The sequence below is a fragment of the Scomber scombrus genome, chromosome 15 (assembly GCF_963691925.1).
Source record: "Scomber scombrus chromosome 15, fScoSco1.1, whole genome shotgun sequence".
NCBI classification, from domain to species: Eukaryota; Metazoa; Chordata; class Actinopteri; order Scombriformes; family Scombridae; genus Scomber; species Scomber scombrus.
Window position 1 is genome coordinate 7546389 of NC_084984.1, and position 18479 is coordinate 7564867.

General features: G+C 38.5%; 1 protein-coding gene across 1 annotated transcript in view; it reads right to left on the reverse strand.

The window, feature by feature from the left end:
• LOC133995330 (netrin receptor UNC5D-like) overlaps nt 1–12339 on the reverse strand; it is a 169712-nt gene extending 157373 nt beyond the window's left edge. Inside the window, exon 1 of the mRNA XM_062434681.1 lies at nt 12254–12339. Within this exon, the coding sequence (XP_062290665.1) occupies nt 12254–12338 (85 nt within the window). The 5' untranslated portion in view covers nt 12339. The remainder of the gene's footprint in view (nt 1–12253) is intronic.
• Between the last annotated feature and the right edge of the window lie 6140 nt (nt 12340–18479).

An 18479-nucleotide genomic window follows, 5' to 3' on the forward strand; every position in this document is an offset into this window, starting at 1 on the left:
CTGTCTCTGTAGAGGCTGCATTGTCTCCAGCTCGGTGGTTGAGTTGGTCCAAAACAGCAAAGAAATGAAATGAAGCAGAAATAGGCAATGCTATTTATTGATTCTGCTGTCTGTGAGGTGAAACAAAAGAAGTCTTTAAATGAATGTACCCACATCGATGCGCAGAATAGATGTTATCTGTCTTAATGACAAAGGGGAGTCCTTGGCTGAAGGGGAACCTCATCAAAGTTACACATGCATAACCTTGCAATGGAGCTCAGAGAGCGGAGGAAAATACACAACTTTATGTATGAAGTTAAATTTAACTAGCAAGAGGAAAAGACCTTCAACACATCTCAGGAATCAGGTAAATAAAAATGATCCTTTTTTTATGTGGTTTCACATTTGGTTTAAAATATGTAATTTATTCTCATTAGAATCTCAATCAGTGAAGCAAGAAGAATTTTTTGATTCACATTCAGATTCATATTAAACAAATGGGACCAATGCAGCCACAAATACACCCAGAAGAAAGTGAAATATTTACTGATTCACATGTTTTTGGACAGAGTCATTTATTATAGGTGCAAATGAAAATAATGATGTGCTCAAAAGCATAACCAGCCAAAACAGGATGAGCTGAACATACTTCAAGAAGCATGACTCCTGTTAAGAGCTAGGCATAAAAATAACAACAACACACTAGTGTTATGAACCCTGGTCTGAGCAAGTGGACAGAGTTGAGGGAGGGCTGGAGTCAGATGGAGCTGGAGTGTTAAAAATAGGAGAGAAAGTCTGCAGTTCCAAGTAAAGAGTGACACTCTGCTATTGAGCAGGCCAGGAGGGTAAAGAGCTGGAACAGGCCAAGGAAGCAAGGGAGAGCTGACCAGTGTTGGCTGATCACGGCTGGAAGGGTCTAAGAGGGGATGGAGGGAGGCCAGCAAAGGGGACAACAAAGCAGTGAAAGACGGAGATGAGCTGCACAGACTGCTTAGTGAATGTTGAACTTGTGATTATTGAACGCTGTGTGCTTTTATCAAACGAATCATGTTTTTCTCTGCTGAACAAACACAAAAACAAAGAGACAGCAAAGGTAAATAGTTAGAGACAATAGGTGCAAACACAGATGTGCCTCCTCTTGTTCGATGGAGTTTATTCTTTCTGCTCAGCAAGCAGAGAGTTATTCTACCCTAAAGCACTAAAATGTTCTTATCAAAGCTCTCTCCAAGGGACATACGGCAAATGAAATGCCTAAAGCAGAGTGAAATCATGTATTGAAGGCGAGATAGAGGCAGTTAAGTAGTGTACGTGTTCAGTGGGAAAATTGTATATAAATATGTTTTGTCACAATTAATTAAAATGCAATTTAAGTATGAAGTAAGTCATTAACAAGAAGTGAAAATACAGGTTTATGCACAAGGGTGCAGCAGCCTCATTAACCTCTACAGTATTTTGTTCATTTGTTTTATTCATTCATTTTATTCTATTTGGTTTTTAGAAAATCACAATGATTCCCTGATGATATTTGTATTTAAGGATTTTTTTGCTTGCCAACATTTTCTACTGCACCCATTTCAGTGGCAAAATAGCAATTTCTCACTAATATTAAACATACTTTTTTGTTAGATACAACTTAATGTCTATATTTTTATGTGATTATTATCACTTTGAAATGAGATCCTGCTTACTGCCAAAGATACTTTTCTGATACTACTTTACCTCCTAGGGGGAAAAAAAAGTCATCTCTAAATCCAACATATATTGGGTTTAATAAGAATCTCTCTTCTCTTGAGGGATGAAGCTATGCAAAAATTACCAATTAGTTGCAGTTTATATATGGGGTTACTTGCTATTTTTGTCAACGTCACAATTAGTTTTGCCTTTGATATTTGTTTTTTATACACTCATGAAATCTGGATTAGAGAAAATGCATTGGTCTTTAATATAGTCTGTTTGCCCCAAGTTCACTTTGGTACAAAGTATATAAGTCATCATTTTTGCCATCTCTGAGATCAACTTTGAGTTTGATGTGTTATAGATTTGCACTTCTTAAGGACAAATGCTGTTGTGCTTCTGAATAGTCCCTCTTTGTCTGCAGGACAGAACATTACTTCTGAAATAAACAGAAGGCATCTTCAAAGGCCAGTGGGATTCCACTTGGTGTTTCGTTTTACGAATGACAGAGCTTTGTTGGTTTTACAGCATATAGAATACACATGACCACAGAGAGGTAGGTTTCATACGCCAAGAAGGACTCTTAAACCCCATCTTGCATCTCTGACACTCACAAAAGCACCAAATGGCCTTTGAGGACAGACATGGCATGAAATATAGACAGGGTGGTTGTTTTCTGTAGCTTGGGATGTCATCTGATTTTTCTGCTGGAGAGAGAGGAAAAGCAATCCTCACTGGAATTCACAAAAGGATATAAGGAAAGTGGATAAACAGCCCCAATAGCTTCCTAACAATTAACCAGTCTTTCAACAGATACTGCATTCATGAGACAGAAACAGGACAAAACCAAAACAAAAGCTAGAGCCGGAGCATTAAATGGGATCACAGCTTATATTGAAATGCCACCAATTTGGAGGTTGCACGCATTCAAACAAACAGTGTTTGTGCCTGTGGTTGCACAGTCCTGTGTTAGCTTTCACTAAACATTTATCATCACACCTTACTGGTCTCATCCCATCAAGAGTAGGACAATGTCACAGTTGACATGGTTGATGACTACTGTTTATGCGGACCTGATAGCATATGTTTCATAGAGAGCTGCAAGTAAAGATGATTTTATTTATCGATTAATCTGTCAATTATTTTCTTGTCATTTGGTCTCTAAAATGTGAAAACATATTGCAAAATGTCGATCATAGTTTCTCAAATTCCAAGATTCAACCTAAGATGTCTTGTTTTATCCTGACATGTTGTCCATAACCCACATAGAATTTGTTTTTTACTTTCATATAGGAGTACTAACAACGTTGAACCCAGGGAAGCTAATCACACCATTATTAAGAGTAATCAAAACCCATGAAATAGCCCCAAATCCATTGCTAGGCCAAGCACCAGAAGAAATATTGATAACACCACACCTGATTAGCCAGACCCTGTTCTGATGGTGGAATCTATGAGCATGTGAGAATAGCTAAGACTGAAAATCTAACTAAGGCTGACACATCTGTTAGGGAGCTAACAGAAGTGTTGCCAGTTATCCTCTTTACACATCCAAGTAATGTGAGGATTATTATCCACACTGGGTATTTTGACATTCTGCAAAGGAAAACTGGCTCTGAGATCCTGAAAAAAATATTTTTCCCTGCTACAGGAAAAACTGTCAGTCGCAACATGTATTCATCTCAAACCCCATTCCAACTTTTGGGAAAGGAATCAAATCTTTTAGCAGACTCCTTGGCCTGAATATATGGCTGACATCTGCGTGCCTCACCCATGGGATAAAGTTTATTGACAATTTCAATATCTTTGGAGCGGTAAAGGCCACTTTAAACCAGATGGGGTTCATCCAAATATCACTGGATCCAGACTATTTGGTGTCAACCTATGCTCTTGGGGTGCCATACCCAAACAAGCATGTGTGCATAAACACGGAGGACAGTGCACACAAGCAGACCACCTATATCTCACCACCCTCACCCAACTCTCTGCTCCACATTACCAAAAGCATCCAGGGAATGACTTGACTGAGTGTCACACAAATGCTGCATTTCACTATCAGAATTTGATCGATTGGTTCGATAACATTTGGAAAGTCTAGAGAGCTGCACAATTAAATTATTTTATCCCAATTCAAGTTAACAGAGAGCTAACCGTAAGTTAGGCGGCTTAGCTCATGCAAGTTTCTAGTGCCCATGCTTTGCTTTGAGAGCAAACACAGAATGCATTCATCCGGCCAGCACAGGAAAGTCAAACCTGACACTAGATTTAAAAACTCAGTATGCAGTGAAATACAGAGAGATTTATCTGGCAGTGATAGGCTTAATCAGCGTTGTGTGAGCTTGTTTGGCAAAGGCTTCAATGTAACGGACGTTCATTTATATGTAAAAGTTCCACACTGCAGGTTTAAACAGCCGGCGGCATAGTCAAACACATCATAACAATCACAGACCATCTGGTACCTGTCTTAGTAATCTTAAATTTGTCAACATTCAGCCACAGTCTCCTTTCCTGTCACAGAAACCCTACAACTGAAACAAATCCTTTTTGGTTAATGATCTGATAATTGAGAAGAATTTGCATTGTATGTTTTTAGTTGAGAACTGTCTAAACAGCAAAACCAGTGTAGCAACACTGATAAAGGCTTGTCCTCCAAACTGTAATTTTCATCAGTCAGTGAGACAAAACAGGAAACAGAGGGATTTCAGCCATTTTCTCTACACAGTTTATGTGTAATGTGACCTGGGTAAATTTAGATCATTTGAATATCATGCCCTTGAGCTCAAAGCAGAATTAGTTGTCATCATTACATCTTTAAGCCACCAAGACATCAATCCATCTATTTCTATGGGAATTCTCAGAGCTGATCTCACTTGGTATCACTAGATATAATAAAGTAATTTAAATGGAGACCTAAATATTCATATTAATATAAAGAATGACTCCAAAGCTATGGAGTTCGTGAATTTACTGGACAGCTTTGAATTCACCCAACATTCAAATGAAACCACTAACATCAACAGGGTTAAACACTCATATGTTTCAGTATTCAAATTCCATATTTCTGACCACCATTGTGTGTTTTTTGATGCCAACCTAATCTTAAAAGACTAAAAGGGAAGTTTTGGTTCAAAAGAGATTCCTAGCTTGCAAGGCTGATGCAAATTTTCCCAGTTTTCAATATGTATTCAAATCTGAAAATTCAAACTTTGGTCTTAGTATGTATGTGTTAGCGTCAAAATGTCACTGAGTAGTGGACCAGCTCTTTACCCTCCCAAGAATACTTGAAGGGTGATGTGAGTTCACACATCCAGTCTACATGTGCTTTATGGATTTGAAGAAGGTGTATGACCGTGTCCCCCGAGGCACCTTGTGTGTGGAGCAGCAGCAGTATGGGGTAGCGGGACAGCAATGAAAGCTATGTTCATGATTTGGCAGTAGGTGAGACTCGTTCTAATTGGGTGTTGGGCTTAAGCAGTGTTGCCCCTTTCCAATGATTACGTTTGTGATTTTCATGGCACAGCTGGAGGGAGAGTTTGGGGACCTCAGCGTTGCTTCTCTACTTTTTGCAGATGATGTGATTCTGTTGCCTTCAACACACTGTGATATCTAACAGGCACTGAGACAGATTGAATCAGCCAGAAAGAGAGTCAGCCCCTCCAAATATGAGGCCATTGTTCTCTGCTCCCTCTGGATTGGGAGTGAATCGCTGCCCCAAGTGAAGGAGTTCAAATATCTCTCGGTGTTATTAATAAGTGAGGGTCAGGTGGACGATGAATTTGACAGATAGATTGGTACAGCATCAGCAGTAATGCATATGTACCAGACCACTGTGGTGCAGAAAGAGCTGAACGAAAAGGCAAAACTCTTAGTTTACTAGCCGGTCTACGTTCCGACCCTCACCTATGGTCACAAGCTCTGGGTAGAGATTTAAAGAATGAGGTCACGGACAGAAGCAGTCAAAATAAGTTTCTTCTGGAGATCATCCGGGCTTAGCCTTAGAGATAGGGCGAGGGCCTCGGACATCTGGAGGGGGCTCACAGTGGAGTTGCTGCTGTATTTGTAAAGGAGCCAGATGAGGTGTTTTGGGCACCTTGGCACTCTTGGTGTTATCTTAGATTTAGATCTAAGCTTCAGGTCCAACATTAACAAGGTGATGAAAACACAATTTTTCCACCTCAAATCAAAAAGATAATGAAAAACTGATTCACACCTTCTTTTCCACTTTATTACTGTAATGCACTTACATTACCCCCCCCCCCCCCCCCCCAAAAAAAAAAAAACACACACACTGAAAGACTTCAGCTCATTCAACACTGCTCAGCTATTAACCAGAACTAAGAGGAGAGAGCCCATCAGTCCAGTTTCAGCTGCTCTGCACTGGCTTCCTGTAACATTTAGAATATATTTTAAGGTCTTCCTCCTTATATACAAAGCCCTTACTGGGCTAAGACCAAGCTATATTGCTATCTCCCTTGTTCACCATTTGCCTTCAAGAACACTGCAATCATCTGCTGCTGGTTTATCGGAGGTTCACAGCAACAACTGAAAGATGCAGCCTTTGTCAATTACGCCCCAAAGCTATGGAACATACGTATCTGTTCACTTTAGCCTTTAACTAGCTCAGACTTTCCTGATACATGCCTGAAATTCTTTTTTGAACAATGTTTCACACTTTGGCACTGTCCCACTTCTTTTAAAATGTAGTATTTCATCTAATTTTATGCATTATATGTATTCTAATACCATCTTTATTCTTTTATCTTATTATTATTATCAAGTGGGTTTTAGTTTCCATCTTATGTTACGTTAATTATGGCATTCTCTTCCTTTTTTGTTATGTTAAGCACTTGTGCATGTAATTTCTTTACTGTTGCCCTTTGGGCTGCATTTCTTGTATGAAACAGGCTATACAAATACAGTTTATTATATTGTTATCATCATTATTGTGAAATATTATTGAGAAAATAATTAGCAGATCGATCAATAATGAAAATAATGGGTTCCCAACCCAACCCAACTGTAATTACACATTCACATTTAATGGATTCATTTTTGTTACGCATTTCCAATAAATGTCACATCAATTTTGTCATTTTGTCTATACTCAAGGTAATTTTTAGGATGTGATGTTGCCATTCACAAAATGATCCTTTGTGAGTAAACACAAACAAGTAAAGAAAAATGTTATTGCTGATTTCTACATGTGTTGTTTGTGATTTACTTTCATCATATTTTCATCACCTGACACCTAAACTGGTGCATAAACACATTCACTGCATGTCAAAAAATTGTAGCACACACACCAACCACACCACACACACACAGACAAACAGTGAACCTCTACTTTGATCCAAAGCCATTAAATATGTATTTGTTTTTGATTACTCTTGAAATTAATTCATCAGGGAGTGTAGTGACAGGTGCTCCCTGTAACTGACAAACTGCTGTGGCAGTTACTGATAACATGAGATACTTAAGTATTCTACATAGTAACCCTCCTATCTGTCTTTCTCTGTCTCCCTCTGCTTTTTCCTTCCTAACATGCCCCGCTCCCTCGTTCTGCCTCTCCAAGCTTAACTCTCCTTTCTCCTTCAGTCATCTGAGTTGAGAAATGATACCAGAACCAAAACATTTGTCACGGCAGCAATCCACTGAAGCTAAATTACACCGAAAGGAATAGCGAGGGAGGAGTGGACAACAAGAAAGGATGAAGGGACGGTGTATTTATGAAATAAAAGCGCTTTAGAGGAAACAAAAGTGCTACACAGAGTAAGAGAGGTGTGTGGGGGGAGTGTTTGGCATTGAAGTGAATGGTGTATGGTGTGAATCTTGCCTTTGAGGCGATGCCCTTGAGTTAGCCAGCGAGGCATTGAATGGTGCATTGTGGATGGGCAGTTATCTCCAAGGGCTTCCCTTTCAGTGTTATTAGAACACACATGACAGCAATGCTAGCCCTTATCGAAGAGAAAGCTTCAAGGCTGTGAAGAAAATGTGCAGGAGGCAACTGAAATTACAACATTTGAAAGCTTGTCATTCTTCAGCATTTGGGTACAGACAACATGCAGAATGTGTACAAAAGGGAAACAGAAATAAAGCAATTTTTGGCCTGAATATATGCAAGACAATGTTTTATTCTAGAAATAAAATTTGATTAAACTACAATCGCCATTCTAGCTATGTCTAAACTGCATCCAGTTACTTTAAACCACATAAAGTGAACACATTTCTAAGGCTAACGATTAGTTTCATTATTGATAAATCTGTCAATTATTCTCTCAATTAATCGAATAACTCCACAACCCAAGAGTATTCACTCTACTGAATATCTAAGATGACTTAAGAAACCAGAAACTATTCACATTAAAGAAGCTGGAACAAGAGAATTCGGGGATGGTTTCTTAAAAAAACGACTGAAACAATTAATTAATTATCAAAATAGAGTTATTAGTTTTCTGTCAATTAGACTTATCGATTAATTGACTAATTGTTGCAGCTGTATAACAATGACAAATCTTGATTGCAAAGTGGGGAGAGGCCCTCCAATAATCTACACAATACCACAATGAGCAGAAATGTGTGGTTACATCAACAGTAGTGAAAGCTTTGTTTGTTATTGGAGCAAACAAATGGATTCAGTTCCAAACAATCCTACATCTCCTGGGAATATCATGTACAAAAGCTTATCTATTGAGCAGATTCCAAAGTCTCAATATCCCATACAGAAAGAAAGAAAAAAGACAATGGCTACTTGATTACTACCACAGCTCTGTCCAACCCACACTCTCATCATGTTTTATCAGTATAATGAGCGTATGTATGTTTAATTCCCAATTATCTCCCCATTTGATGATTATGCAGCTTTCTGATTTCACTGTTGGCAATATTTCCTACACTTGTTTAGCTGCTGTTGAGATTGTTTCCCTCTGAATGTGGAGGAGAAATGGTGGGAGAGGGGGGTGGTGAGTTGGATAGAGAAATGGGTTCCCTTTGAATAATGTAATAGTGAAACTGGGCAATATGACCACCGTGCGATCTCCTACAGAATAGAAACAGCTCTGGATACCAGCCCAACTGTGCTCGTGAATTCATCTCATGTGAAATGTCAGTTAAATCAAAGCTGGAGCTTGAGCAAGAGTCTGGCAGTCATTTTTTAGGATAAATAAAACATGGCAGAGATGACTCCATTGCCCTTTATTCCACTCTCGCTCGCTCGCTCTCTCTGTTTCTGTTTCTCTCTTGAGCTTTTCCACTTGCGCCATGTTCGCGCTAGGAAGCCTTTTTAGCAGTAGGAGGCAACAAGGGCAACATGGGCTGCAGCCCTAAGCCTCTCAGACACTATCATATTTAATAACATAAAAAGGAAATTTAAGTTTCTAAAATGAAATGAAAGTTTGCATTGTGTTAGCATCTTACAGTGCTAGTGTGTTTCCGCAGTGCTATGATATTTTGGCTTGCAGGAAGGCCAGAGTGGCAGTTTTCCTTCCTAATCTTCTGGACAGCCCCTTTCAAACATGCACTACAACCCAAAAGTTCGCAAGTCATTTTACAGTGTGTTGATGACGTCTCTGTCATGCGACTAGTGCAAAGCCGCCAGTTGCATATAGGGTGTAGAAGAAGGACGTTGAGATGTAACTGTAACTTCTGTTCGTAAGGGCAGACACCCATATTCATTTGTTTTCTTTCATTTTTTCTTTCCTTCAGACAAATTCAAGGAACAACAAGAGACTCGATTGTTTATGACCAAATTATGAACCGGCTACGTGACAGCACATACTTTTTGCGTCACATCCTGCCTGTACCAGGTGCCACCCTTCGCCTTAAACCCATTGTCGGGATTTCATATAAGAAAATGGCTTGTATGATGATTTCAGGTTTATCACACAACTGTCATGGAAAATGGCAGGTTCCCACTTCTCCTCCTGCTCACACGTAGGTAGAAAAGAGTCGATTGGTCCTGGCTTGACTAGTCACATGGCTGAACAGTATTGTCAGCAATGAGGACGCATTTATCGACTCTACCCCCATAGCCTATTAGGATATAATTGATATTTTAAATCAAATAGTCTATTTAATTAGTTTATACCATTAAAGCATCTCATTTAATAAAAGAATAAGGCTGACATTATTCTGTATTTTTCTTATTGTCGAGAAGTCCCACAAAAAAGGCCAAAAACCAACCATCTCTTATTTCGTCAGGCTCACGATACATTCAAACTCCCACATAATATCTGTGGCCCCAAGCCCATTCATTAGCCCACTGAGGATGTAAATCTTTCAGTAGGTTGTACATATATAGTATAATTTAAAAGAGTTTAGCTAACATTACTCAGAAAGGAGTAAACTGTGTAATTGTTGGAGACTATTATCTGCCGGGATTAATAGACATTTGGTAAGTTTAGTTTATTAGTAACAGCAATACTAAAACTAGTAATAGTAATTAATAGTAATGCTAATTTGCATATGTGGAAAATCACAGAATGTTGATCCTGGATGTTTTGTTATTATCCAATGTCCAAATTAATTGATTTACAGTCATCAAAGTCTACGGAGCCACGGTTCTTCCCAGATGACTCAGCTGGTGTAGCTACAGTCTCATGTCATGGTCTACTTATATAAAACTTTATTATATATCCAAGCTGCGCTGCACTTGCTGACTCTCTCACAGCCAACTCTTAGCTGATGGCAGTGCAAACTCCTCTGTTAAGTTCAATGCTGCTGCTCAACATTTCATCAGCCTCCTCCCTGAATCCACCTGTAGGCACCAATTCTGGGTTTCTCCTTTGGGGTAAGTTTGTTATTTTCAGTCTCTCAGTTTGCTAAGCTTGAAATGGTATGCTTGCAGGTGGGTTAAAGGCTCCCATCTATGCAAGACATGATGTAAAAAATAAGTCAGGATTACTGAATGACACCTTGACTTCTAATTGACATATAAATTGCCATCTGAAGGACAGTCTACACGTGAAATGATATATTTCAACCATGCTCCATAATTTAGCCTTGCATGCATGTTTTACATTATTTAGTCAGCTTTTTGTGTAGTCTGCCTTTTCCATTTCATCTCATTTCATTTCTGCATAAAGTATTTGACTGTGACAGCCATATTATAGCACAACATAAATATTTATTTTACAGCCTGACAGAGAACCTTGCAGCTGTATAACATATACCAATGCAGCTTATAAAAACCACATCTTTCACACAATCACATTTTATTCACAACATTATTGTTTTTCCTGCCAAGCGCACTGTGGGTCATTGCTTTCAAATATAACGCAACACTTTACAAGCAAATGTGGCCACTGTGGAAATGCTGATCATGTAAATACAATGCACAGCCAGATTTTCAACGCCTCTGACTGACTTTGAAAGAATGACAAAAACGCTCCTGATCTCGACATGCAAAGTTGCCCCGAAGATACATATGCTTAATCTAATATTTATGCTATGCAAATTTCCAAGTTGAAGCTAATTTCAAAACTTGGGATGCAAAAATGAAAACCTTGGGGCTAGTTAACTAATTGACTTGCAAATACATCTTTGTTACACTGCCATGTGAGCTAAACGGATGTCAATAGGTCAGGACGGACTCACCAGAGGAATTTACTGACCAAATGGAAATATTTTTAGACAGTGCATCACATCTCTGTAGTCTCTCAGGCTTACAAAACAAACTGCTATCAGGTAAATAAATAACACAAAAAATTGCGTAATTCAGGGTTAGTAGGTTTTTACAACACCGTTTCATTTGATACAGAAACCTAGACGACAAAGCCACTCTTTTCATTCACTGATAAACACATTTTTGGACATGCTTGATTAATTAATATAATCGAAATGCACAATTTCCAAAGCAACTAATGTCAATGTTACCTTATGGAGGTGAAAACAGCTCTCAAGCAAATTGCACTGTCTTCTATGTGAAACAGTAGCATACAGTGGCTGCACAAGTGAACAAAATGCAACCAGCTTCCCCATTTTTTACTAACATTTCATCAACTTCTCAATTTTAAGGATTCATGTGGTTAAGGAGACTCATTACTGGAAAAATATGCTCCCTTCTTTCAATTACAGTTCAAACATGCCGAAAGGCAACAAGAGCACTCATTTTATCTATAGCAGTGTATCTATAGTTTAGCTTTTATCTGAGCAGAAGTGATGCACAATCAATTAAGGATGTGCGATTAGCTTAATTAGAGAGTGAGTTAAATGAAAATGGACTCAATTCGAACCTTTAAAAGAAAATACCAATACACTAAGAAAATATCACCAGTCACACACTGCTCTGCCAGAGCGAGGCGCATTAGAAATTTAAAAAAACAACAACTTAATAATACTTGAGAAAAATTGAATAATTCAGCAGCGTATAAAACGGGATCACACATATCCTGCACACACACGCACACATAAACTTGAAGTATCACTTTTTTTTTTAAAAATCAACTAAAACCACAGATACAAAACTCTGTCGAGGAACACGCACCTTTTTCCTTGAGTTTGCGCTCACCGACTGTGACCCCCCCTCCTCCTCCTCCCACCTTACCCCCACCGCCCCCCCAAAAAAACAAAAATTAAGCTCAGCAAAGAGTGTGTCTGTGCTTACCTCTCCCTAACGTGGCCGGTACATGCAAACCAAGAAGCAGGAGGATGCCAAAACTCAAGCAGCATCCTCCCGAAAACTGTCCCATCACTGCTCTGCTGGTCTCCCTCCCCATCGGGTCTGGGGGCAGCGGCCGCGGGTCCCGCACATTTGTGGTCTGGTCGAGACACCTCCAAACAGGTTCCTGTGCCCTGGCGACCGCTGGGTCCGGGAGTTGGGGCTAGTTAGTGTCCGCCAGGAGAGCCACCTCGCCGAATCGCAGTGCGGAGCGGAGCGATGGAGAGCGATGTGGTACGGAGCTTTCAGCAGTCGGCACTCTGCTGCGAGAGAGTGGAATAATTACACACAGCGCTTTCGGTTTTTTCGAGAGAGAGAGAGAGAGAGAGAGAGAGAGAGAGAGAGAGAGAGAGAGAGAGAGAGTCTTGTTCAGACCTCTATGGACCTGTTGAGAGATTGCTAAAGTGTGTGTGTGCGCACGCGCCTGTAACCAGATGAAAGAACAGAATGTCTTTAATTATCTCAATTATCTCTTTCCCTCTAGTTTTTTTATTGCATTTTCAGATACACCCAACCCTTGTTTTTTTTCTTTTCTTTAATCGACACCCTTGCCTTGAAGCTCTTGCCTGAGGTGTTGTCTGGAAAAATGTGTTTTTACTCATTTACGCTTATCTTCCACCCTATGAGTGCTGATTGGTGTTCTATTGCCAATTAGGCGTTATCTCACTTAAATTACACTATTCCTTTGTAAATGTTCATTTTCAAAGGGTTTTCCTTCAACTACGTTTTTATTTTGGAGTAATTAGCTTCACACTTTTGTCTTCGAGAAACAATAAGCAGTAGTGGAAGACATATGATCAGTAAAATGTATTTTAAGTTTTAAAAGTAACAATTGAATATTTATGTTAATGCATTAGCATTAGCTACAGAAGCAGTAATGTTTGTAAACAACCTTTTAACCAAAAGGTGGAAGAAGTACGCAGAACCATTTAAGTAAAAGCAGCTTTCCACCACTTTAGCAAACAGTAATCAATAACAATACACACTATTTTATAAACTAATTAAGTTAAGTAAGTTCCACCAGTACAGTAGCAACTGTTCTCACTTAATGAGAATACTGTGATAATAGTGTGATGAGTCAGCCTGCTAATGAGCTGCTATTGAAATGTTATACTGCAATTTAGCACTTTAAAAAAAAACGCTTAAGAATAACTGACTGTAAATACCCACATAATCTTCTTCACAGATGCTTATCAGCAGTGGATGTTAGGATATACCACTCTCACTGTGTGTCTTTATTAGGTTGTTTCTATGTAAATCACTGCAGTTTGACCTTCCCTGACATAATTACCCTATTGACCAGAAATTCAGTGGTTCATTTCCCACAGTTCTTGCCAAGGGTCAGCCTGTCAGCCAAGGTTAACTACTTGATAATATTTCCAAAGGGAGTTATAACTGTGCATTAAATATTTGGGACAGCCTTAAGGCTATTGAGTTACCTGACAGACCGTGAACAATAGAAATACACTGCAAATACTCTTCCTTTGTTGAATGGCTCTGTCTGTTTTTATTGTTTTGGAAACATAGGGAGTTTCAAAAATGACACATTTAGTTGCCAGCACAGGGTAAACTGTAACCCTTCATTGTCTTGAACTGATTGTTGTAGTAATTATTACCTGGCACGACAGAAAGTGGCAGGATGTTTTAAGCAGGGAAAACTTGTCTTTCATGTGCAACAAACAAGAGCTGTTGATTGACAATGAAATAAGAGCTACTAAATACCCCTTGGCAGCTCTGTAGTGCTCTGAGTCCACACTGTGCTTTATGGTCCATAAAATTCTCACAGGAACTAGCAAGTATTCAAGTGCTCCTTGAGAAATAATGTTGTGGGTCATATAAAGTGTGGGACGACTAAAACAGCAGCCTTTGTCCTTAACTAACCAACCCGCAGGACCCAAAGATTTGGCTTTGGAACGGGGCTGTTCCTGTAAAGTTCAGATAAGTGTCACTGTAATCCAAAACAATAGAGCTAATCACAAAAATAAAAAAATAAATAAAAATACACTTTTCCGTGGAGACAAGATGAAAGGATGTTTGCAGCCTTTAAAGATTTGTTTGCTCCATACAATGTACAAAGCAGTCAGGTCCAAAATGTCAAAAATGTACCGTGGTAATTTCTAAATCCTGTTGTCTTTAATGTTTTTTGTTAAATAACATTTTAGGGCTATCTAGATGATATTTAGACTATTGTTTTCATAATTTAATTAGTAGAAATAAATATATTTGTCCTAATAATAAGTTTTGTACACTACTCATGAACATGTATTAACCATTTTTGATAGACTTTAGCTGGTTATATGACTACATGCATAGGATTTGGAGAAAAATACGCATTTTTATGTCCTCATTTGACTGAATCAAGGATGTGATATGGTTGCCACCTTCTAATAAATAGGAGGAGATGCAGGCAAATGTGCTATAAATACACATCATTGCACATACATGTTTACTTGCAGATTCATTCCAGCAGTGTTCCTAAAAAAAGGCAGTATGTTCCAGTTGGGAGCTTAAGCTCAACATATCGGTTCAAAAGAGGAAAAAGGCGGCACACCATCAAAGCAGTCAATGCCTCTAGAGCTGCACATTTTTGATAATAAAATATCATTGCTTATGTGTTTCAGCCAACGCATGAAGAGCGTTAACAGTAAGTCACATACTATTTCACTTCCACTGCTCAGACTTTTTCAAGGCCAATATAACGAAAGGAGAATGGGGGAGGAAGGGAGGCCATGTTTAACCTCTATGTCATACTTGGCCATTGCACATTCAAAGTTGTTTTGTGCTTAGAAATATTGATATTAGAGGAAATAGGTGGACATTTTCTATATATTTTTAATACTTCATGTGCAATGCATATCAAACTTCTCTGTAAGGTGCTATTGTTGGAGTCATTATGTGCCAGTGTTTTGTCTTAGCATGTATTATAGACACAGCAAGTTTCTATCAGGTACTGTATGGGTTTCTTTTTTGAAACACGAAAGAAAAATCTCAAGAAAGTTTTAAATCTCATATAATGCATGCTGGAAAATAATAGCTAATATGCTGATCGTGCTACTTTAGAAACTTAATTTAACGAGTTAAGAGAACTGTCAGCAGCACAGTCATTCAACTCATCAATTCAAAAAGATTTCAATTTTGAAAACTCATGTTTTTAAGTTCTGAAATAGTCTGAACATGAAATAATAATAATTCATGATAACAAGTCTTGTATTGAGACAGAAATTAAGTGGAGGTAGGGGTGGTGGATGAGTGTGTAGCATACCCAACTTTAATATAAAGTGACTATAGTCAGTATCTGCAAAAAAAAAAACCCAAAAACATTTGCATTTTTATTAGTTTTACAATCTGCTTCAAACCTTAACTCAATGTTTTAGTCTTCTAACCCTTACTGTACTTCAAGCATATTCTACTTGCATTTACCAAGATCTTTCCTTAACCTTGACCATACGGTGGTGTCCATGCATAGATATTGCGGAAAGAAGGAATTTTGGCACTGGACGTAAAATCTGCTGTCTTGGAACGTATCCAATATTTACGCTCTTGTCTGGTGATAAGGATGGCAGAGAAACATAATGTACCGTGTGTATTTGTATGAGCATGGTGCATGACGTGTTATGTTTATATTTGGGTGGTAGCATTTGGGGTAATGTGTTGCAAAAGATTGTAAGTCAATAAAAGAGGATGAGAAGAAGACCGCTGCTTTGTAGAAGTTTTCTGATATAGGAAATCCATTTAATACATTCGAGTTCTTTTGGTGAGTAATGTTGAATAATAATGATTTTTCTTTTAAATAAGATAAAAACTCATCAAAACACCTTTATGTACATCACTTGAGTAGCAGTTGAGAGATCACAAACAGTTACTCATCTCCTGTCCAGCAAACCTGGAGTTTTGCACCATCAACCTGGAGCAGCTGAAGGTCCAGAGAGAGGTCAGCGATCCTGAATTGCTATTCAACAAATGCAATGTGTGGGCCGATACTGAAATAATTGGCTGCACTCTTCAATTTATCATTTTTTATCTTTGTTCTTTAGAGGCTTAGAGGATGCGAATAGCCAGAAGGTGCAATTATAGTAGAAAAGACAAGAAAGGAAATCAATGTATTGGATGCATATTTTTAAATTTAATTCAATAGTATAGTGCTTACTATTCATATATCACTGAAATCAATCATGAAAGAGGTAAGACAAAAGCATAGCATACTTTATTGAATAAATCATTCATATAGTGAATGGATACCCTGAGGAAATTATGTATGTCATTCACTGTTGTGTTGACTAAAACCCCATGCCATGTTCCATATGACTATATTTTTGAATATAAGTTAGATTTAATAAATATTTCATATATTAAAAGCCAGAGGAAAAATCCATTCCAAATGCCATATATATATATATATAGAGCAAATACTATATAATACATATTAAGATACACAGAGATATTACAAACATGCAAACATAATTTTGAACTTCCACTGGAAGTCAAGACAGCAAGGCTAAGAAGTTAATTTTGTGATCTCTTGCAAAGATTCTTGCTGCAGGCATTTTGACTCAACTGCAGAAGAGATTGAGCTTCACCATCGAGAGGAGCAAACATGTGCAATAATCGATTCAAGATTAGATAAGAGGCTGATCTCCTTGTATCCAGGCGCACACGCGGGCAGTAGCACATGCTCGCGGTGAACGAGCAAAGGTAATTTTGTGATCAGAGGCAAGGGATGAACACCGCCGGTGAAGTTGTGAGAGTGGAGTTGTACTGTCTAAGAGGTACACATTGATGGTAGGTGTGGTGGGGAGGTGGTCAATAAAATCAAGCCTTCTTATCTCCTGTAGGAGCAGTGTACCTCCCACAAGGGCATAATGACAGTTCAATGATGAAAGTAGAGTGAAAACCATCTTCTCCTGAGAGGTAAATCATGTTCTATGTAGGAGGTGCAAATTAATTCCCCTATATACCACAAATGTGAATACATGCCCCAAATATTGATATGCAACCCCTTAAAATAGGTTTCCAAGGGCAGAGTCTGTTCCTTTTGAGGCATCATTCACATTTCTTTACATACGGACTGAAATCACTGATTCACACCATTACCACATGTAAGGATACAATAAAGTAATTCAATGACTACATGAACTGACAACTCTCCATATCTTTACATGACTGAAATACTTGCTGACTATGATGTACACTTAGATAACTTAAAATACTTCAGTGATGATTTCAAATACATGAAATCATTGATACAGTGGTTTGATGAGATGAATTTGCAATCTGATGATCTTCACTCTATCCGGGTTTCTGATTATGCGGTCGTGTCTTGATTCCTCAACATCTCAGCCACCCATTTCACAGTTGGGTTTCCGGCTGTCTCTGCATCTGACTACCAGTAATGAAAATAAAAAAAGGTAATTCTGTTCATCCTCTGCTTTAACAAAGTCAGACATTACCTCCCTGCAATATTAAAGGCTGCAAATCTATCAGTGTGCTCCAGTCCTTTTTTCCCTCTGACGTTTGCTGTCTCGTGTTCTGAGAAGCACCTGACTCAGCTGTACATTGCTGTAATATCTCTTTTTTAAAAACTAAACATTCTCTTTATTTGAGGGTGTTGATCATTATTTACTATTTTTAGTGACTAACAACCATAACCGGAGTTGTCAGCCATTGTGTGTCCTCCAAATTGAGCAATGAAGAACATGCTTTGTTACTGCACTCCAGAACAATGCATACAAGCATTTTCTGATCGGATGGCCCTATCAGCAGGATGATGAGTTGTCAGCACTCTTCAAAACTATCACAAATAGAAAAAATAAATGTGTCTTATCATCTGAAAAAGCTACTGTCAAGGTTAAGACACAAAATCCTTGGTTAGGACTAAGGAAAGAGCTTAATTTGAGTTAATATACAATAGGTACTTTGTTAAGGTTAGAAAAAATATCTTTGCTTGGGTTAACATTACTGTATCTTTTGACACTTCATCATCATGGTAATAGTAATTACCACTTGGTTTAAGTTGGGAACGGTCATGGTCTTGGTCAAAAGAAACCAAGGCTGACTGTCATCAGGAAACAGGAAACGAACAGCAGTTTCCTTCGGAAAAATCCCACATTGTGTTGACCCATCCATCCACCTAAACAACATCACCATGTGGCCTTTGTGGCTCTATAATAATGCC